The following is an 18,185-nucleotide window of genomic DNA, read 5'->3' on the forward strand; positions in this document are numbered from 1 at the left end:
TGACTTGCAGAGCTTTTCCAGGGACTCAGCCATGCATTTCCACTCAGCAGGCACCAAAATGTCTTGGTTTGGGGATGGAGGAGTGTTTTAAAGCAGAATTCTTTTGATTTAAAGCTGCATTTCTCATCTAATTCTGATCTAAAGCTGGGCCAAGGATCGAGCACCACCAGGAGAAAGGGAAGATCCCCTGGATGAGTAAATTGGTTGTCAGAGGAATGAAACCCTTGGCATTAGAGAACCAAAGGGATGTTTAGAGAAACAGAGAAAGGTTTGAGAGCTGAGGGTCCATGTGGAGGCAGCACAAAGCCTTTTTCTCTTTTGATTTAAAGCTGCATTTTTGGTCTAATTTCTGATCTAAAGTTGGGCAAGGATTGATCACCACCAGGAAAAGGGGAAGATCCCCTGGATGAGTAAATTGGTTGTCAGAGGAACGAAACCTTTGGCACTAGAGAACCAAAGGAATGTTTAGAGAAACAGAGAAGGGTCTGAGAGCTGAGGGTCCATGTGGAGGCAGCACAAAGCCTTTTTCTCATGAGTTGTGTCTGTTCTTGGGTGGGATGTGGGATGTGGGATCACTCCAGATCCATCCTGGGGTGGTGGGACCAGCCCCTGGGAGCTCTCAGGGGTTTGGATTGGGCTGAAAGGCTCAGAACTGCTGAGTTTGCTGCTCTCAGGATGCCCCTGAGCTCTGGGTGCTGTTTTTGTCTCCAGGCCAAGGATTCCTGGGGGCTCTGGCAGGGTGGGAAGGGACGGGACAAAAAGGGATTTCATGTGTGATTAACGAGCGGAAGGGAACGTCCCCAGAGCTGCAGATAACCCGGGGGGGAGATGGGGATGGGATTTGTGCTGAGGGCAGTGTCTGATGGAGCAGCACAGGGCTGGGATTGATGGCAGCTCCTGTCAGGAGAGCAAAATCCATCCTGAGAAACCCTTTCCTCCTCCCTCTGTGCAATTCCTGCTCCTCAGTGTCACCTCTCCCTGCTTCTCCCTCTCCCAGGCTGCTGAACTGGTAAATATTAATTAAATACTCAATTAATTCAATATCCAGGTTGTCCTCTGCATCCCTGACCTGAATCTCCTCATCCCAGTGCATGCAGGAGGATGGGGCTGTTTATTTTTATTTTTGTGGTCCAGTTAAATGTATCTTTTCCTTTGGGAATTCAGTGTATCGATGATTTATTCTGATTTCCAGACCCATTCAGGCTCTTCTGTGCAGCTCAGCTTGTTCCAGCAAAGGTGTTCTTGGAGTTCAAGGGAAAACCCACCCCCAACCCCAAACAATTTCCCATAAATAAGGATGTGGATTATTTCGTTCCCCTTCACATCCCAATTCCTCAACCTCAGCTTTCTTCCCTCTCCCAGCCAATCCCCCAAGGGCATTTTAGCTCATGTAAAGAGCTGAACTCTTTGCCAGCTCCTTCAGTAATATGAAACATGAAAATATATGGCTTTTCCAGCTGAAAACCAGGAAAATCTGAAGAAACAAGATCAGAACAAGACCACATTGTGCACACACACCAGTTAAATGTTATATTTTAATTCTGGGGAATTCTATATTTTCATTTCAGAGGAACATCACAATCCCTGAGATGCATTTCAGGAATTAATTCAATTTATTGCTGTACCAATCTAAGTTGCTGGCTGCTTTCCAGATGCAGAATCCTTGTTTGAAACCTTCTCCTTCACTCCTATTTTGGTGCATTCCACTTCTGCTTGGAGGCTCCAAAATCAGTGTCTGCTCTCCTTTTCCTCCCTGACCATGATTGGAGACAATTGCTGATCCAGAGACTTTAATTTTGTATTTTTTTTGTCACAACCAGTTGGTTTTCTCACACGAGGGGTGGAAACAGAGACCCACACGCTTCTAATGGATTTTTTATTTTTATTTTAAATTTCCCATCAAGGTCATGTCATGTGGAAAGTGGTGGTTGAAAAGCATCTGGCAGATGAGAGATGTTGGGATGAGCCAGACCCTTCTCAACAGCCCCAGTGACAAGAGACAGCAGGAATTAATGGAAAAAAAAAGGAAATTATCTCCAAATATTTTAAAATATATTAATTCTGAGGGTGTTGAACCAGCCCAGCTCACCCAGAGATTGTGCAGTCTCTGTGCTTGGGGAAAAACCCGGCTGGAGAAAGAACTGTGGTGATAAGACAAGGAGCAGTGGGGTAAAACCCAAAGGGGGAATTTAATTTAGGTCAGATTTACAAAGAAATTCTTCCCTTTGAGGGTCCTGGGATGGAATTCCCAGAGAAGCTGCCCTGGATCCTGGAAATGTCCAGGACAGTGAAAAGCTCCCTGCCCATGGAACTGGATTTTAAGGTCTCTTCCAACCCAAACCATTTTATGATTTTGATCCCAAACACCAAAGTTCTACCACAAACCACAAAGTTCTTCAAGGAAATTATTGTAGGACAAGAGGGGGTGGCTTCAAGATGAGGGAAGGCAGGGTGAGATCAGGGATTGGGAAGGAATTCCTGGCTGTGAGGGTGGAATGGAATTCCCAGAGAAACTGCCCTGGATCCCTGGAAGTGTCCAAGGCCAGGTTGGAGCACCCTGGGATGGTGGAAGGTCCCTGCCCATGGAACTGGATTTTAAGGTCTCTTCCAACTCAACCCATTCCATGATTCTGATCCCAAACACCAAAGTTTTCCCACAAACCACAAAGTTCTTCCAGGAAATTATTGTAGGACAAGAGAGGGGATGGCTTCAAGACAAGGGAAGGCAGGGTGAGATCAGGGATTGGGAGGGAATTCCTGGCTCTGAGGGTGGAATGGAATTCCCAGAGAAGCTGTGCCTGCCCTGGATCCCTGGAAGTGTCCAAGGCCAGGTTGGAACACTTTGGGATGGTGGAAGGTCCCTGCCCATGGAACTGGATGAGTTTTAAGGTCTCTTCCAACCCAAACCATTCCACGATTCTGATCCCAAACACCAAAGTTTTACCACAAACCACAAAATTCTTCCAGGAAATTATTGTAGGACGAGAGGGGATGGCTTCAAGATGAAGGAAATCAGGGTGAGGTCAGAGATTGGGAAGGAATTCCTGGCTCTGAGGGTGGAATGGAATTCCTAGAGAAGCTGCCCTGGATCCCGGAAATGTCCCTGGGACAGTGAAAAGCTCCCTGCCCATGAAACTGGATTTTAAGGTTTCTTCCAACTCAAACCATTCCATGATTCTGATCCCAAACACCAAAGTTTTCCCACAAACCACAAAGTTCTTCCAGGAAATTATTGTAGGACAAGAGGGGGTGGCTTCAAGATGAAGGAAATCAGGGTGAGGTCAGAGATTGGGAAGGAATTCCTGGCTGTGAGGGTGGAATAGAATTCCCAGAGAAATTGCCCCTGGAAATGTCTTTGGGATAGTGGAAGGTGGAACTGGATGAGTTTTAAGGTCCCTTCCAAACCCAAACCATGCTGGGATTCTTTATTTCCAATCCTTCAGCTTTGAGCAGCTCCAGAGGTCTCTTCAAAGAGAATTACGAAGTAAAAAATAAATTTATAAAATTCTGTGAGGGCATTCACTGCTTTTCCTGCAGCTTTGCTGATATTTCCATCACCCTCCTCAATGAGGAGGCTCAGGCAGTTCCTCATTACCTTTAACAGATAAAATAAAGACAAATCTGGTTTTCCAACTCACAACACAATCCCTCCTCCATCCCTCTTCAAGAGAAGAATGGCTTCAATTTCCCTTTCTTCCTTCAGTCAGATAACATTTATCTGAGATAGGAGATGGATAATAAATGCTACGACAGCATTTAGATGATAAATAGTGAAATATTTTTTATTCTTAATGCCGGCACAGGAGTTTAACCCACAAAAACCAGCTCTGTTGGAGTCAGTGGCCAGGCCTGTGATGGAGAGTAAATATCCAAAATTAAAATTCAGATGTGTGGTTTAAGTTAATTATTTGGGGCTATTAATGGAGCTCTTTTTTGTGTGCTGTACTGAATTTTTTATATATTTTTTTTGTGCTGCTGAGGATGAATTCTAAACCCATCCAGTTGTGCAGAGCCAGCACAGATTTGGAGGAATTTTGGATTTATTCCCTCCAAACTTGAGTTCTTCCCTCCTTTCCCAAATTTCTGTGCAAGATCCTGGTTTGGAAAAAATTTGCATCATTTTTTTTTTTTTATTTGCAGATGATGTTGATGAGGATTTTTATTCCTCCAGCTCAGCAAATCAGCAGAAACATCTGTGTCTGACCCGAATCATGAATTGCAAATTATATTTTTTCCACATTAACACCCATAAAATTGCAGGGCTTATCTGCCTCTATTTGCTGCTAATTACTGCAGGAGTTTTATGTAAATCTCACTGTAAGTTAATTGTTTCCAATTTTTTAATATCCCATTCACTGGGACTTCACAGATAATTGCACAAAAAATCTGTCAGGGATAAAGTTGGGGCTTTACCTTTTTTTGGGGGGAAAAAAAATTGTTTGGGCAGGGTTATTTTATTTATCTTTTGGGGGTTTTTGGGGGGTTGGTTTGTTTGTTTTGAGGAGATTATTATTTTGGAACCCAGCAGCTGTTCCCCAGGCACTGCTCTGCACAGCACACAAAACAAAACAAAAAATAAATGCTCCTGCCACTCCACAGTGGAAGTTTGATGGGGGGAAAATAAAATTATCAAGCCAGGGAGCTGCTGGTAATTCTGTTTTTCTCCTGAAAAAAAAAAAAAAAAAAAAACCACTGCATTGTGACAGCCCTTTCACATTAAAAATGATGGGATATTGGAGGGGTTTATTGCTATTATCTGGTCAGGGAAAAGGACAAAAGTTGATGTGAGTGATGGTTTGCAGAGTTTCACTCCTTGGGAGGAGGGAGGGAGGGATCCAGGTCAGCACAGCAAAGCAGGAGCTGGAATTGTGTGTTCCCCCTGCAGCTCACCCAGGGCACTGATGTGGGAATTCTCTCCACAAATACACTCTGAATTTTACCAATTTTGCCCACAATTCTTCCTCTTCTGCCTGGAGTTCTTATTCTTCATCTGTCACTGATAAACCCTCAGCAATCTGAAGGTGGTTTTGCCTGGAAAGGAGCAGGGCAGAGCCCAGAATTCCATGGAATTGGCTGCAATTCCACCTTTCACATCCCTGTGATATGAGGAGGAATCATTCCCAGTGCAGTGGGAACGATCCTCCACCTTCTGCTGCAGGTTTTCTTTCCCAGCACGACAAATCTCATTCCAAAAGCTCTTTTGGGGTGTTTTTTGTTCATTTTTTTCTGCAGCCACCTGTTTACATTGAGGAACACAGGGAGCTGAAAGTGAAGAAAAAATGATTTGATAAAGGGAGAATGTTCCACTTGTAACCAGCCCCAGATCTGGACACTCCGTGTCTCATTTAAACAATTTAATTTTACTTCAAGTTCTACTTAAACCTCTTGAGCTCTCCCAGATCTTGGTTATCAGAAAACCAAAATCACATTAGACAACTTCTTTAAACTCTTAACACTCCTGGGTTTGTTTGTTTATTTATTTATTGTTGTTATCATTCCTCAGGGGTTAAATTTTCACCCCCCAGAGGATGTATTTAAATTCAGTGTGTGCCAAATTTGTGTGGCAATGCCTGCAGCCAGCACAGCTTGGAATTTATTTTTGGGAAGGTAAATATTGGAATATCTGCACTGGCCTCACTGCTTTAGCAGTGATTTACTCCTGGAAGTGTGGGAGATGTTTATCTGGGGATTAAAAAAGGAAAAAGGGAGATAAAAATGAGTATCTTGAGTTCAAATATTTCTCAGGTTCGGGGCTGGGAATGAGCTGATTCAAGCTGGAAGTGGTTTATTTTCCTCAGTGCAGCTGGGAGATGAGGAATGGGTAATTCCTGCAGCCCTCTCCCCTTTGGGATGGGGGATTTGAGGCTGTTTGTGCCTCTGCAGGTCAGGAGGAAATGGGTTCCCAGTGTTTTCTCCTTGAGGAAATCCCACTCCCGGGAGGGAATTCAGCAGGAGAGACTTTGCTGCAGTGGATTTTGCACTCCCAAGGTGACCCAAAACCTGCAGGATCACTTGTGCCTTGCCAAGACTTCTTCCTCCAGGAGCAGGGAAATGCTGGACAGCAAATATCCTGAATTACGGGAAGGATTTTGTCTTGTTGGCTCCTCCTGCAATCAGCTGTTGCCCTCAGCAGGGAGCTTTAAAGGACATTTTTTTCCTGCTCCCTCTTGGTTTGTTTTGAATTCCCAGCCCAGAGTGTGAAGGCTGAGGGGATGCACAGATTTTACCTACACCCACTTTTGGGTTATTTTCTTTAAAGGACATTTTTTCCTGATCCCAAAAACCTCTTGCCTGTTTTGAATTCCCAGCCCAGAGTGATGAGGGGATGCACAGATCTTGCCTAAACCCACTTTTGGGTTATTTTCTTTAAAGGACATTTTTTCCTGATCCCAAAACCCTCTTGGCTTGTTTTGAATTCCCAGCCCAGAGTGTGAAGGCCGAGAGGATTTTACCTACACCCACTTTTGGGTTATTTTCTTTAAAGGACATTTTTTCCTGCTCCCAAAAACCTCTTGCTTGTTTTGAATTCCCAGCCCAGAGTGATGAGGGGATGCACAGATCTTGCCTAAACCCACTTTTGGATTTTTTTTTTTTTTTTTCTGCTTTATTTTTTTCTTCTTTTCATCCCTTGCTTTGATTTCTGTCAGTGAAAACACTCACCCAGAAATTCCTCAGGGAATTTTCCAGGCTCTGAGACATCCTCACATCTCCCCAACACCACCACACTTCCCAAACCTCTCCCTTTAACTTCCCCACCTGCAAGAAAAGCAGCTCTAATTATCAAATTATTAACAAAAGCTGCTGTTATTTATTTTTTTCCCCTTCAGTATTTCCTCTGTTGCTCCTTGCTTTGGTGATAAGAGTTTGAATAATGCAGCCAACTCCACGTGGGAGCTGGTTTTGTCTCCAGGCAGTTCCTTTTTTGTGTGTTTTCCTGCTCTTATTTATGGGGTTTTTTTCTCCTAGGAGTCATTTTTCTGCATCCTGAATCCCATTTACCTCCTTTTTTTAACATCCACCATCCCTCTGATCATCACATTGGAATTAGTTTTTAATAAATGAGTTGGAATTTTCTCCTGCTCTGCTTCTTCCACAGCTAAAAATATAAAGGGGAGCAGAGATCTCATTGCCTCTTAGTGAGAGGTATTAATCTGTATCATTACTGGAGGATTTATTTGATTAAAGAGGTTTTAATCGCAGTGTTTAAAGAGGCTCAGGGGGTTGGTGATAAAGTCACCCTGGTCACCTCCAGGTTAAATCTTAATTCCTGTGGATTGTGGCCATAAAAATCCCAGAAAATCTTGTGTGTGGTCAGTGGATTGTTAAAAAAAATAATAAAAATTATATATATATATATATTTGCACAGGATATGCAAAATTCATATATATATATATTTGCACAGGATATGCAAAATTCACATATATATATATATTTGCACAGGATATGCAAAATTCATATATATATATATATGCACAGGATATGCAAAATTCATATATATATATATTTTTTTGCACAGGATATACAAAATTCAAATATATACATATATGCACAGGATATGCAAAATTCATATATATATATATATTTGCACAGGATATGCAAAATTCACATATATATATCTATTTGCACAGGATATGCAAAATTCATATATATATATTTTTTTTTGCACAGGATATACAAAATTCAAATATATATATATGCACAGGATATGCAAAATTCATATATATATATATATATTTGCACAGGATATGCAAAATTCTCCCATCTTAATGAAAGAATAATCTCCTGTACAGTCATTTAAAATATTAACTTAATATTCTCATTTCTCATTTGGCACAAAATTGATGAAGACATCTGCCTTCCTGTTGTAAATCAGAGGATTTGGGAGCTCATTCTCCACTGTCACGCTCTTTAATAAAATATAACCACTTAATCAAACAGGTGAATTAAATCTGGAATTTCTAATTGTTGTGTTTGCAGAGATAAATGAGAGGGAGTTTTGGATCAATGCACGTTTGTTTTTCTGTAGTGATGATTTACCCAGAGCAGGGTTCTCCTCCCCTGGGAATTCAAGTTGAATTTAGACGTCTTTGGCTGCTTTGATCTCACTGGTGGAAAATTGGCAGTGCCTTCCCTTGCTGGGTTAAAAAATTGAGATAAAAATGTTGATTTAATGATAAAATATTTACTAAATCACTGATAGAGAAGGGACTTGCTCTGGTTTGTTCCTGGGTGGTTCCAGCAGGAGAATTATTCCTTGCAGGAATTCTGTGGCACATCCACATTGCTGATGTTTTCATGTAGAGACAAAATTTCACCTGATTTTCTGCAAATTTAGCAGGAATTCCTTCACTTCCCTTCTTCAGTTTTATCTCAAATCCAGAGATTTTGGCTGAACACTTTGAGCCAAGTGAAAGAGCTGATGGGTGTCCTTATGTCAGACACACAAAAGACAAAAATTCTAATTTAATGTTTGACTCCATCCTTATATACATTTTATACAGAAGGCCAAAAAGTGGCCAAAACATCATTGATGGACTTGACCATCAATCACATTCCTCCTCCTAGAGAAGAAATATATAAACACATCAATAAGTTGTAAGAAAACAATATTATTTATGTGAAGCCGCTGCAAAGGTACAGAATTTCACAGGCATGAAAATTCAGGGTGACAGGTGGGAGTTTGTATAATTTTATTTTTTTTTTAATGTTTTTCTTTTGGCAGCTGGTCCTGGCTGAAAGTTCCCAGTGCTCTGAGAGCCACCCAGAGCTCCCACCACTCGATTCTTTAATTTCTTCAGATTTCCCTTAAATCCGCGGATTTTGGCTGAACGCCTTAAACCAAGTGAAAAAGCTGGTGGGATTTTGTATAATTCTAATTTTTTTTATGTTGTTTTCTTTTGGCAGCTGGTCCTGGCTGAAAGTTCCCACTCTGACACGGGTTCCCAGTGCACTGAGAGCCACCCAGAGCTCCCACCACTCGATTCTTTAATTTCTTCAGATTTCCCTCAAATCCGCAGATTTTGGCTGAACGCCTTAAACCAAGTGAAAAAGCTGGTTGGATTTTGTATAATTCTATTTTTTTTTTATGTTTTCTTTTGGCAGCTGGTCCTGGCTGAAAGTTCTGACACAAGTTCCCAGTGCACTGAGAGCCACCCAGAGCTCCCACTACCCTGATTCCTTAATTTCTTCAGATTTCCCTTAAATCCGCGGATTTTGGCTGAACGCCTTAAACCAAGTGAAAAAGCTGGTTGGATTTTGTATAATTCTATTTTTTTTTATGTTTTCTTTTGGCAGCTGGTCCTGGCTGAAAGCTCCCACTCTGACACGGGTTCCCAGTGCACTGAGAGCCACCCAGACTTCCCATCACCCCTGATTCCTTAATTTTTTCAGATTTCCCTCAAATCCGCGGATTTTGGCTGAACGCTTTGAGTCAAATGAAGGAGCTGGTGGGAGTTGGTATAATTTTAATTTTTTTTCTGTTTTCTTTTGGCAGCTGGTCCTGGCTGAAAGTTCCCACTCTGACACGGGTTCCCAGTGCACTGAGAGCCACCCAGAGCTCCCACCACCACTTGATTCCTTAATTTCTTCAGATTTCCCTCAAATCCGCGGATTTTGGCTGAACGCCTTAAACCCAGTGAAAGAGCTGGTGGGATTTTGTATAATTCTATTTTTTTTTTATGTTTTCTTTTGGCAGCTGGTCCTGGCTGAAAGTTCCCACTCTGACACGGGTTCCCAGTGCTCTGAGAGCCACCCAGACTTCCCATCACCCCTGATTCCTTAATTTTTTCAGATTTCCCTTAAATCCGCAGATTTTGGCTGAACGCCTTAAACCAAGTGAAAAAGCTGGTTGGATTTTGTATAATTCTATTTTTTTTTTATGTTTTCTTTTGGCAGCTGGTCCTGGCTGAAAGTTCTGACACAAGTTCCCAGTGCACTGAGAGTCACCCAGAGCTCCCACTACCCTGATTCCTTAATTTCTTCAGATTTCCCTTAAATCCGCGGATTTTGGCTGAACACCTTGAGCCAAGTGAAAGAGCTGGTGGGATTTTGTATAATTCTAATTTTTTTTATGTTGTTTTCTTTTGGCAGCTGGTCCTGGCTGAAAGCTCCCACTCTGACACGGGTTCCCAGTGCACCGAGAGCCACCCAGAGCTGCCACCACCCCTGGAGAGGACAGGAGGCATCGGAGACTCGCGGCCCCCGTCGTTCCAGTAAGGAATTCCCATCCCAATTCCCATTTTCTTTCTCAAATTCTAAATCTCTAACTCAAATTTCTCAAATTCTAGTCTCTATCTTGTTTATCTCCCTGCTGGCAAGACAGCTGTTTGTTGTCGTGGTTATATAAAATAAAAAAAATCAAAATATTGAGGAATTAAAAAGGGAATGGCAATGAAAACCCTCTGTCATTACTAGAGTGAAATATTTATCCAAAATATCTCATTTTCCAGCCTGCTGTGGATGAGTTAAGCAGAGAGGGAACCCAAAAAAAATCAAAATATTGAGGAATTAAAAGGGAAATGGCAATGAAAACCCTCTGTCATTGTTAGAGCGAAATATTTATCCAAAATATTTACCCAAAATAATCTCATTTTCAAGCCTGATGTGGATGAGTTAAGTAGAGAAGGAGCCCCAAAAAAATCAAAATATTGAGGAATTAAAAGGGGAATGGGATTGAAAACCCTCTGTCATTGTTAGAGTGAAATATTTCTCCAAAATATCCCATTTTCCAGCCTGCTGTGGATGAGTTAAGTACAGAGGGAACCCCAAAAAAAATCAAAATATCGAGGAATTAAATTGGGAATGGCAATGAAAACCCTCTGTCATTGTTAGAGTGAAATATTTATCCAAAATATCTCATTTTCAACCCTGCTGTGGATGAGTTAAGTAAGGAGAGAGCCCAAAAAAAATCAAAATATTGAGGAATTAAAAAGGGGATGGCAATGAAAACCCTCTGTCATTGTTAGAGTGAAATATTTATTCAAAATATCTCATTTTCCAGCCTGATGTGGATGAGTTAAATAGGGAGAGAGCCCAGAAAAAAATCAAAATATTGAGGAATTAAAAAGGGGAATGGCAATGAAAACCCTCTGTCATTGTTAGAGTGAAATATTTATTCAAAATATCTCATTTTCCAGCCTGCTGTGGATGAGTTAAGTAGAGAAGGAGCCCAAAAAAATCAAAATATTGAGGAATTAAAAGGGGAATGGCAAATAAAACCCTCTGTCATTGTTAGAGTGAAATATTTATCCGAAATATTTACCCAAAATAATCTCATTTTCCAGCCTGATGTGGATGAGTTAAGCAGAGAGGGAACCCAAAAAAAAATCAAAATATTGAGGAATTAAAAGGGAAATGGCAATGAAAACCCTCTGTCATTGTTAGAGTGAAATATTTATCCAAAATATCCCATTTTCAAACCTGCTGTGGATGAATTAAATAGGGAGAGAGCCCAGAAATGCTCTTTGCAGTGTTTGGCTGACAGTAATTAGTATTTTGTGTGTAATTAGGGAGGTGCAGAGCCAGCTGGACGCTGCTGGCAGGAGGGAGAATTTCCATAAAGAAAAATTATTAATAAAAATGATTAATTCCTGCTCCGTGTCCATCCAGAGCTCCAGCTGTGTGTGGGAAGAGCTGCTCTGAGATTTTTATTTCCTGTTCTGATCCAAAGGGAAACCTTCATTTCCAGGGAAATCCTCACAATTTCCACCAGGAGAGTTTTGTGCCCTTTAAGGAGGAAATTCAGCCTGGATTTGTCCATTTTCCAATTTTTTTTGGGATGGTTTGGAAGAGCTTTCAGTGTTTCGTGTGAGTTTTTTTTTTAAGAGATAAAAAATCTTTTAGAAAGAGGGACAAGAAATGCTGGGAAATCCTGACCCAGCCTTGCCAAGGTTGTGCTGCCCTCCTGTGTTCTGAAATGGCCAGAAAATAAATAAAAACAGAATTTTGGGGGTTTTTTTGAGTTTTTTTCCTGGTCTGGAACAGCTCAAGCTTTGTTTCCAAATAGTCCAGAATATTTCCCAATATTCCAGGGAAAATGTGGGAATGTTAATTCCAGAATATTCCTAAATAGTCCAGAATATTCCCAAATATTCCAGAATATTCCCAATTATTACAGGGAAAATGTAAGAATGTTAATTCCAGAATATTCCCAAACATTACAGGGAAAATGTGGGAATGTTAATTCCAGAATATTCCCAAATAGTCCAGAATATTCCCAGATATTCCAAGAAAAATGTAGGAATGTTAATTCCAGAATATTCCAAGGAAAATGTGGGAATGTTAATTCCAGAATATCCCCAAATATTCCAGAATATTTCCAAATATTCCAGGGAAAATGTGGGACTGTTAATTCCAGAATATCCCCAAATATTCCAGAATATTCCCAAATATTCCAGGGAAAATGTGGGACTGTTAATTCCAGAATATCCCCAAATATTCCAGAATATTCACAAATATTACAGGGAAAATGTGGGAATGTTAATTCCAGAATATTCCAGAATATTCCCAAATATTCCAGGGAAAATGTGGGAATGTCAGTTCCGGAATATTCCCAGATAGTCGAGAATATTCCCAAATATTCCAGGGAAAATGTGGGAATGTTAATTCCAGAATATTTTTGGTGGGATTTGGGAGGATCTGAGTTATTTCTGCACCCTTTGCAATGGTTTAACTCACCTTTTGGAGGCAGATTTGGGCTCTGGGTTATTTCTGCACCCTTTGCAATGGTTTAACTCCCCTTTTGGAGGCAGATTTGGGCTCTGAGTTACTTTTGCGCCCTGTGCAATGGTTTAAATTCCCTTTAGGAGGCAGATTTGGGCTCTGGGTTATTTCTGCACCCTGTGCAGTGGTTTAACTCCCCTTTTGGAGGCAGATTTGGGCTCTGGGTTATTTCTGCACCCTTTGCAATGGTTTAACTCACCTTTTGGAGGCAGATTTGGGCTCTGGGTTATTTCTGCACCCTGTGCAATGGTTTAACTCCCCTTTTGGAGGCAGATTTGGGCTCTGGGTTATTTCTGCACCCTTTGCAATGGTTTAAATCCCCTTTTGGAGGCAGATTTGGGCTCTGGGTTATTTCTGCACCCTGTGCAATGGTTTAAATCCCCTTTTGGAGGAGGTCTGGGCTCTGGGGCGATGCAGGAGGGGAATCCTGAGCAGGAGTCAGTAGATGGAGCTGCTGGGGTGGCCAAGGGTGACCTGAGCCCTGTGTCCCCCTCTCCCCGTGTGGCTGAAATCCACCCTGGCATTTTGCCTGGGCACTGAAATGTGCGCTCAGAGGGGCTGGGCTGGATTTCCCAGGTTTGCTGTGGCTGCTCCAGCCCTGGGAGTGTCCCTGGAGGCCCCTGGGGACAGCGGGAGGTGTCCCTGCCATGGCAGGGGGGGCTCTGCCTGGGATTTGGGGTCCCTTTCCACACGGGACCTTCTGTGCTTGTGGCACTGAATTCCTGTGGGCTTTGCAAGGCTTCACCCTTCAAGGTGTGAAAAACGAGGTTCACTTTTTGGTAAATTTTAAGAAATAAATTTAATAAAAAAATGAAGACAATTAGGAGATAAAAAAGCAAAGTACAGCTGGCTGGGTGACTCTGCACTCAGCCAAGTCCACACTCTGCTATATCAGAGACATTTGTTAAATGCCCTTTCTATTGTATCAGTTTGTGAATAGTCATATTTTTCCATAAACCAGTTTCCATATTCCAGGAACTGTTTTGCATGGTCCCTCCTTGGGTCTGCCTTTTTAGAGCATTTGTGTTTGTGGTTGTGTCTTCATTATCACCTCCAGTTTGGGCCTTGGTCTGTGCTTTCTTCAGGTGGGAGATGCTGATGGTTGGTGTATCAATAGCAGAGTCTTCTTTACATGTTCACTGATGTTACCCTGACCAAACAGACAGTTTAAGCAGACTACATCAGTTACTACCACTATGCCTAATTTTCTAAAAGCAGAAATAAAAAACTTCTATTCTATATCCTTACCACAACATTATTAATCACATAGCGCACATCTTGCAGAAAGCCAATTTTATAATATATAAATATAACAAAGGTCAGAGCCGGAAATGACAAAATGCAATGAGAAGTGGCCGGGGAGCTGCAGCTGCTGCTCGTGGCCGGGCTCTGGGCAGGTGCAGCAGGATCCTTCCCCTGGCCCAGCAGGAGCCTTTTCTCCCCTGGGGGAAAGTCCTGCCCAGCCCTGGGGCAGCTCCCCGGGCTCAGGGGGATGTGCCGGCCCTGCTGGAGCAGCTCTGGGGGTCAGGAGTTCTGTTTGGGCTTCTCTCCTCACCACTCAGGTGGGTTTTGGGTTCTCTTTTCACCCCTGAGGTGGTTTGGGGTTTTCTTTTCACCCCTCAGGTGGTTTTTGGGTTGTCTCTTTACCCCTGAGGTGTTTTTTGTGTTCTCTATTCACCTCTCAGGTGGTTTTTGGGTTCTCTTTTCACCCCTCAGGTGGTTTTGGGGCTCTCTTTTCATGCCTGAGGTGAATTTTGGGTTCTCTTCTCACCTCTCAGGTAATTTTTGGGTTGTCTCTTTACCCCTGAGGTGTTTTTTGTGTTGTCTTTTCACCTCTCAGGTGGTTTTTGGGTTGTCTCTTTACCCCTGAGGTGTTTTTTGTGTTCTCTTTTCACCCCTCAGGTGGTTTTTTGGTTCTCTTTTCACCTCTGAGGTGGTTTTTGAGTTCTCTTTTCATGCCTGAGGTGGATTTTGGTTGTCTTTTCACCCCTGAGGTGTGTTTAGGGTTCTCTTTTCACCCCCGGGGTGGTATTTGGGGTGTGCCTAGCAGGCCAGCCTACTTTGACATGCTCATCCCCAGAGCAGCTCTGTGCCTTCACCACCACCACGTCCCCACCCTCAACTCCCCATGAGGGGAAAGGCAAAAAAAAAATAAAAAATCCAGTGATTGTCCCCCTTTATTTTGTGACAGCCCCAACGCTGCCAGCAGCAGGGACGGCCTGGACAACGAGACAGGGACAGAGTCTGTCATCAGCCACCGGCGCGAGCGGCACCGGCGCCGGAACCGCGAGGGCCACGAGGACGGTGAGTCCTGCTCCTCCTCCAAGGAGAATTTTGGGCCTTTCTGTGCTGACAGGAGCTGACCCTCGAGATAATTTCATCTGGTGTAGAGGTGTCTGGTCTCTCTGCCTCGCCCAGCCCTGACACCTCGAGAGGAAAATGTCCACAGGTTGTGACGTGGGTGTGGATCTCACAGAGGACAAGGAGGCAGCACACAGGGTCAGACATGGAAATCTTTTTTATTTTCTGACTCCATGTCGTGGTTTGAAAGCAAAACGAGTGAGAGGCTTCAAGTCAGGAATACAATGTAATAAGAAGAAAGGTAGAAATAAAATAAAATAAATGCAATAACACAAAAGAGCACTGACAGAGTCAGAACACACCCTGAGCAGGGTGGGGGGAGCAGTCCAGGTGAGGGGCTCTTCCTGAAGCAGTGATCCCACAGAAAGGTCTGGGAGCTCTGCTCCTCTGGGAATCCAGTGGCTCAGGGCTGCTTGTCCTGTCCCCAATCCCAGATTCTCTCCAGGTGGGAATGCTTGGCTCCTCCCCCTGGGTGGGTCATCTCCCATTGGCTCCTCCCCCTGGGTGGGGCATCTCCCATTGGCTCCTCCCCCTGGGTGGGTCATCTCCCATTGGCTCCTCTCCCTGGGTGGGGCATCTCACATTGGCTCCTCCCCCTGGGTGGGGCATCTCCCATTGGCTCCTTCCCCCTGGGTGGGGCATCTCCCATTGGCTCCTCCCCCGGGCGGGGCATCTCCCATTGGCTCCTCCCCTGGGTGGGGCATCTCCCATTGGCTCCTCCCCCTGGGTGGGGCATCTCCCATTGGCTCCTCCCCTGGGTGGGGCATCTCCCATTGGCTCCTCCCCCTGGGTGGGGCATCTCCCATTGGCTCCTCCCCTGGGTGGGGCATCTCTTTAACCTGAGGCTGTGGAAGAGGTTTCCAGAATTGAGTGACAGCACTGGGATTGTGGGTGTGGAGTTAAATAGAAGTGTGTGATAGCACAGGGTGGAAAATATAGAGTTTGAGGGTTTAGAATATAGTAATATATGTAAAGCAAGATGGAGGATTTAGGGTTTTCTTTTTCACCTTCTTCTTCATGGGTTTGGGTGGTGTTAAAAGACAAAAAAGAATGACACTCATACAGTCAGGTCATCGGGGCAAAAAGAAGTTTATTTTTCGACCTCAATTTATATAGATTTTGGACAATGACCATGAGGTTGACACCTCTCCAACCACACTCCTCAAACTAGAAATCTATCAATTGTCCCTCCTCAATGATAAGCAAGAAGAAGAGTTTACAATAACATCACTTTTGTCTACATGAAAATCTGTGAGAAGCTCCACAGCAAAAATGCAAACATCAGAAGGGTGAAAAAAATCAGGGCAACAGGTGGTGTTTTGTAATTGGTTTAAAAAGTCCACAACATGGACCTTGAGTATTTGGTTATTGGGTTAAAAGTAAAAATAATTTAGGTGTCACCTTGTTATTGGACAATTAGTGCTTAAAAGACCTTGGAAAGAGACAGAGACAAAGCCATTTCTCATTTTGTTAGCCAGAACTCACAGCTTGTGAGACTGTAATATGGATAAGAATTAATAAACATCTGAATCCCAACACAAAAACTGCATCTCCCAAGCATTTAAATCCTGGCTCTAATAAAGGAAAAGAAGATTAAAAACCCCCTCACTCTCCCTTTGCCCAATTTCCCTCACACCTCTGGCAGCAACAACTCCTTCTGCATCATGAACACAAGGGACTCATGGCTCATTCCTCCCTGATTCCAGGAACTCTTGATTACTTTAATGGAATAATTTGATAATTGCTCTGAAACTCTTTGAAGCTCAGCATTTTTCTGAGAGGTCTGCACAGCCCACGGTGGAGTGGCAGAGGAATTTTTATTATTATTATTATTATTATTATTTTTTGACAATATGCAGAGCTTGCTGTAGCATGAGAAGATGAAGAGCTTGGAGAGATTTCTCAAGGCTTGGGATCAGCTCTGGTGGTTTCTGCTGCTGCAACAGGGGCTCTGAAGATGGTTTTTTTTTTAGACTTAAATACACCCAAAGTGCACCTATAAAATGCAGGACTCCCAGCTCTTGCCTCTGGTCTGTACATCAAAGCAAGCTTGGCTTTTTTCATTCATTGCCAGACAAGAATTTCCAGGCTTAATTAAGAATTAATAGGTGCCACCCATTGTGTTATAAACGGTCCAGAATTTGGAATACTTGGGTTCAAGAAATGCCATCACAGCTTTTATTCACAGCTCCACCCAGCCTCCAGTTAGAACAGCAAAAAATCAGATTTACACTGAGGATTTCTGTTCATTTAACCCTTCCTGAGTGTCACTGATGAGGAGGGAAAGGAAATCCCTCAGTGGGAGGAGCAGGGAGCTGTCTGTGCTTGATCCTGGCTCCAAATTCCTTTGGGAAGTGACAGAAAGAGGCAAAATCCTCTCACAGTGTTGATGAAAAACTTGTTTGCAGGAAGAATGTGAGAAGGGGATTGTTTTCAGTATTAAATCAGTGCCAGGGCATGTTTTGCTGTGGGGATTTGTGGCATTAGAGCTGGTGTTGGTGGATGGAGTTGTCTGAGCACAGGAGTTTCTGCTTGGAGTGCTCTGACACCAATTCAGAGAGAAAGAAATGGGATAAAATCTCCTTTTATCAAAGCCCAGGCAAGAACCTGTCACAAACATCAGCTCCTCTCTGAATTTAGACCTTCTGCCTGCAGCGAGTTCTGTTAATGTGTATAAAGCCAGGAGAGATGCTTTAAAATGCATTATTTAATGTCCACGGTGTTTCTGTTGAATAACAATATTTCATTTAACAACAACAACATCCAGGGCACAAAATGACACCACGAGTGTGTTGTTTTCATTGGAAAAATTCACAGTTCAGCTCTGTGTCCTGAACTGCCACTTGACAATGCCAAAAGAAGTGAAATAATCTAATCCTGAGGAGGATTTTAAGACCTTTAAATAACAGTGATCAGAGTCATTCTTCTCTTACACCTTCACATCTTGTCAGGAGCACAGCTGGATGGAAAATGGGGAAACAGCCTTAGGAAATGGAAAAAGGGTTTTCCCTAGGAAAAGGGGACAAGGACAGGGAAAAGAGCTGTGACACCTGGAGCCCAGGGCCAGCAGCTGTGTCCTCTCATCCCTCATTGTGAAATTGGA

General features: G+C 43.0%; 1 protein-coding gene across 2 annotated transcripts in view; it reads left to right on the top strand.

Annotated features, from left to right (window-relative positions):
* The window catches only part of DVL1 (dishevelled segment polarity protein 1), a 95,434-nt gene that overhangs the window by 41,889 nt on the left and 35,360 nt on the right, over positions 1-18,185 (top strand). For both annotated transcript variants that reach the window (XM_083876956.1, XM_083876957.1), the window contains exons 3-4: positions 10,091-10,212; positions 14,913-15,025. In XM_083876956.1, coding sequence (XP_083733082.1) covers positions 10,091-10,212; positions 14,913-15,025 — 235 coding nt within the window. The remainder of the gene's footprint in view (positions 1-10,090; positions 10,213-14,912; positions 15,026-18,185) is intronic.

The sequence above is a fragment of the Zosterops lateralis genome (assembly GCF_965231275.1).
Source record: "Zosterops lateralis genome assembly, chromosome: 22".
Taxonomy (NCBI): domain Eukaryota; kingdom Metazoa; phylum Chordata; class Aves; order Passeriformes; family Zosteropidae; genus Zosterops; species Zosterops lateralis.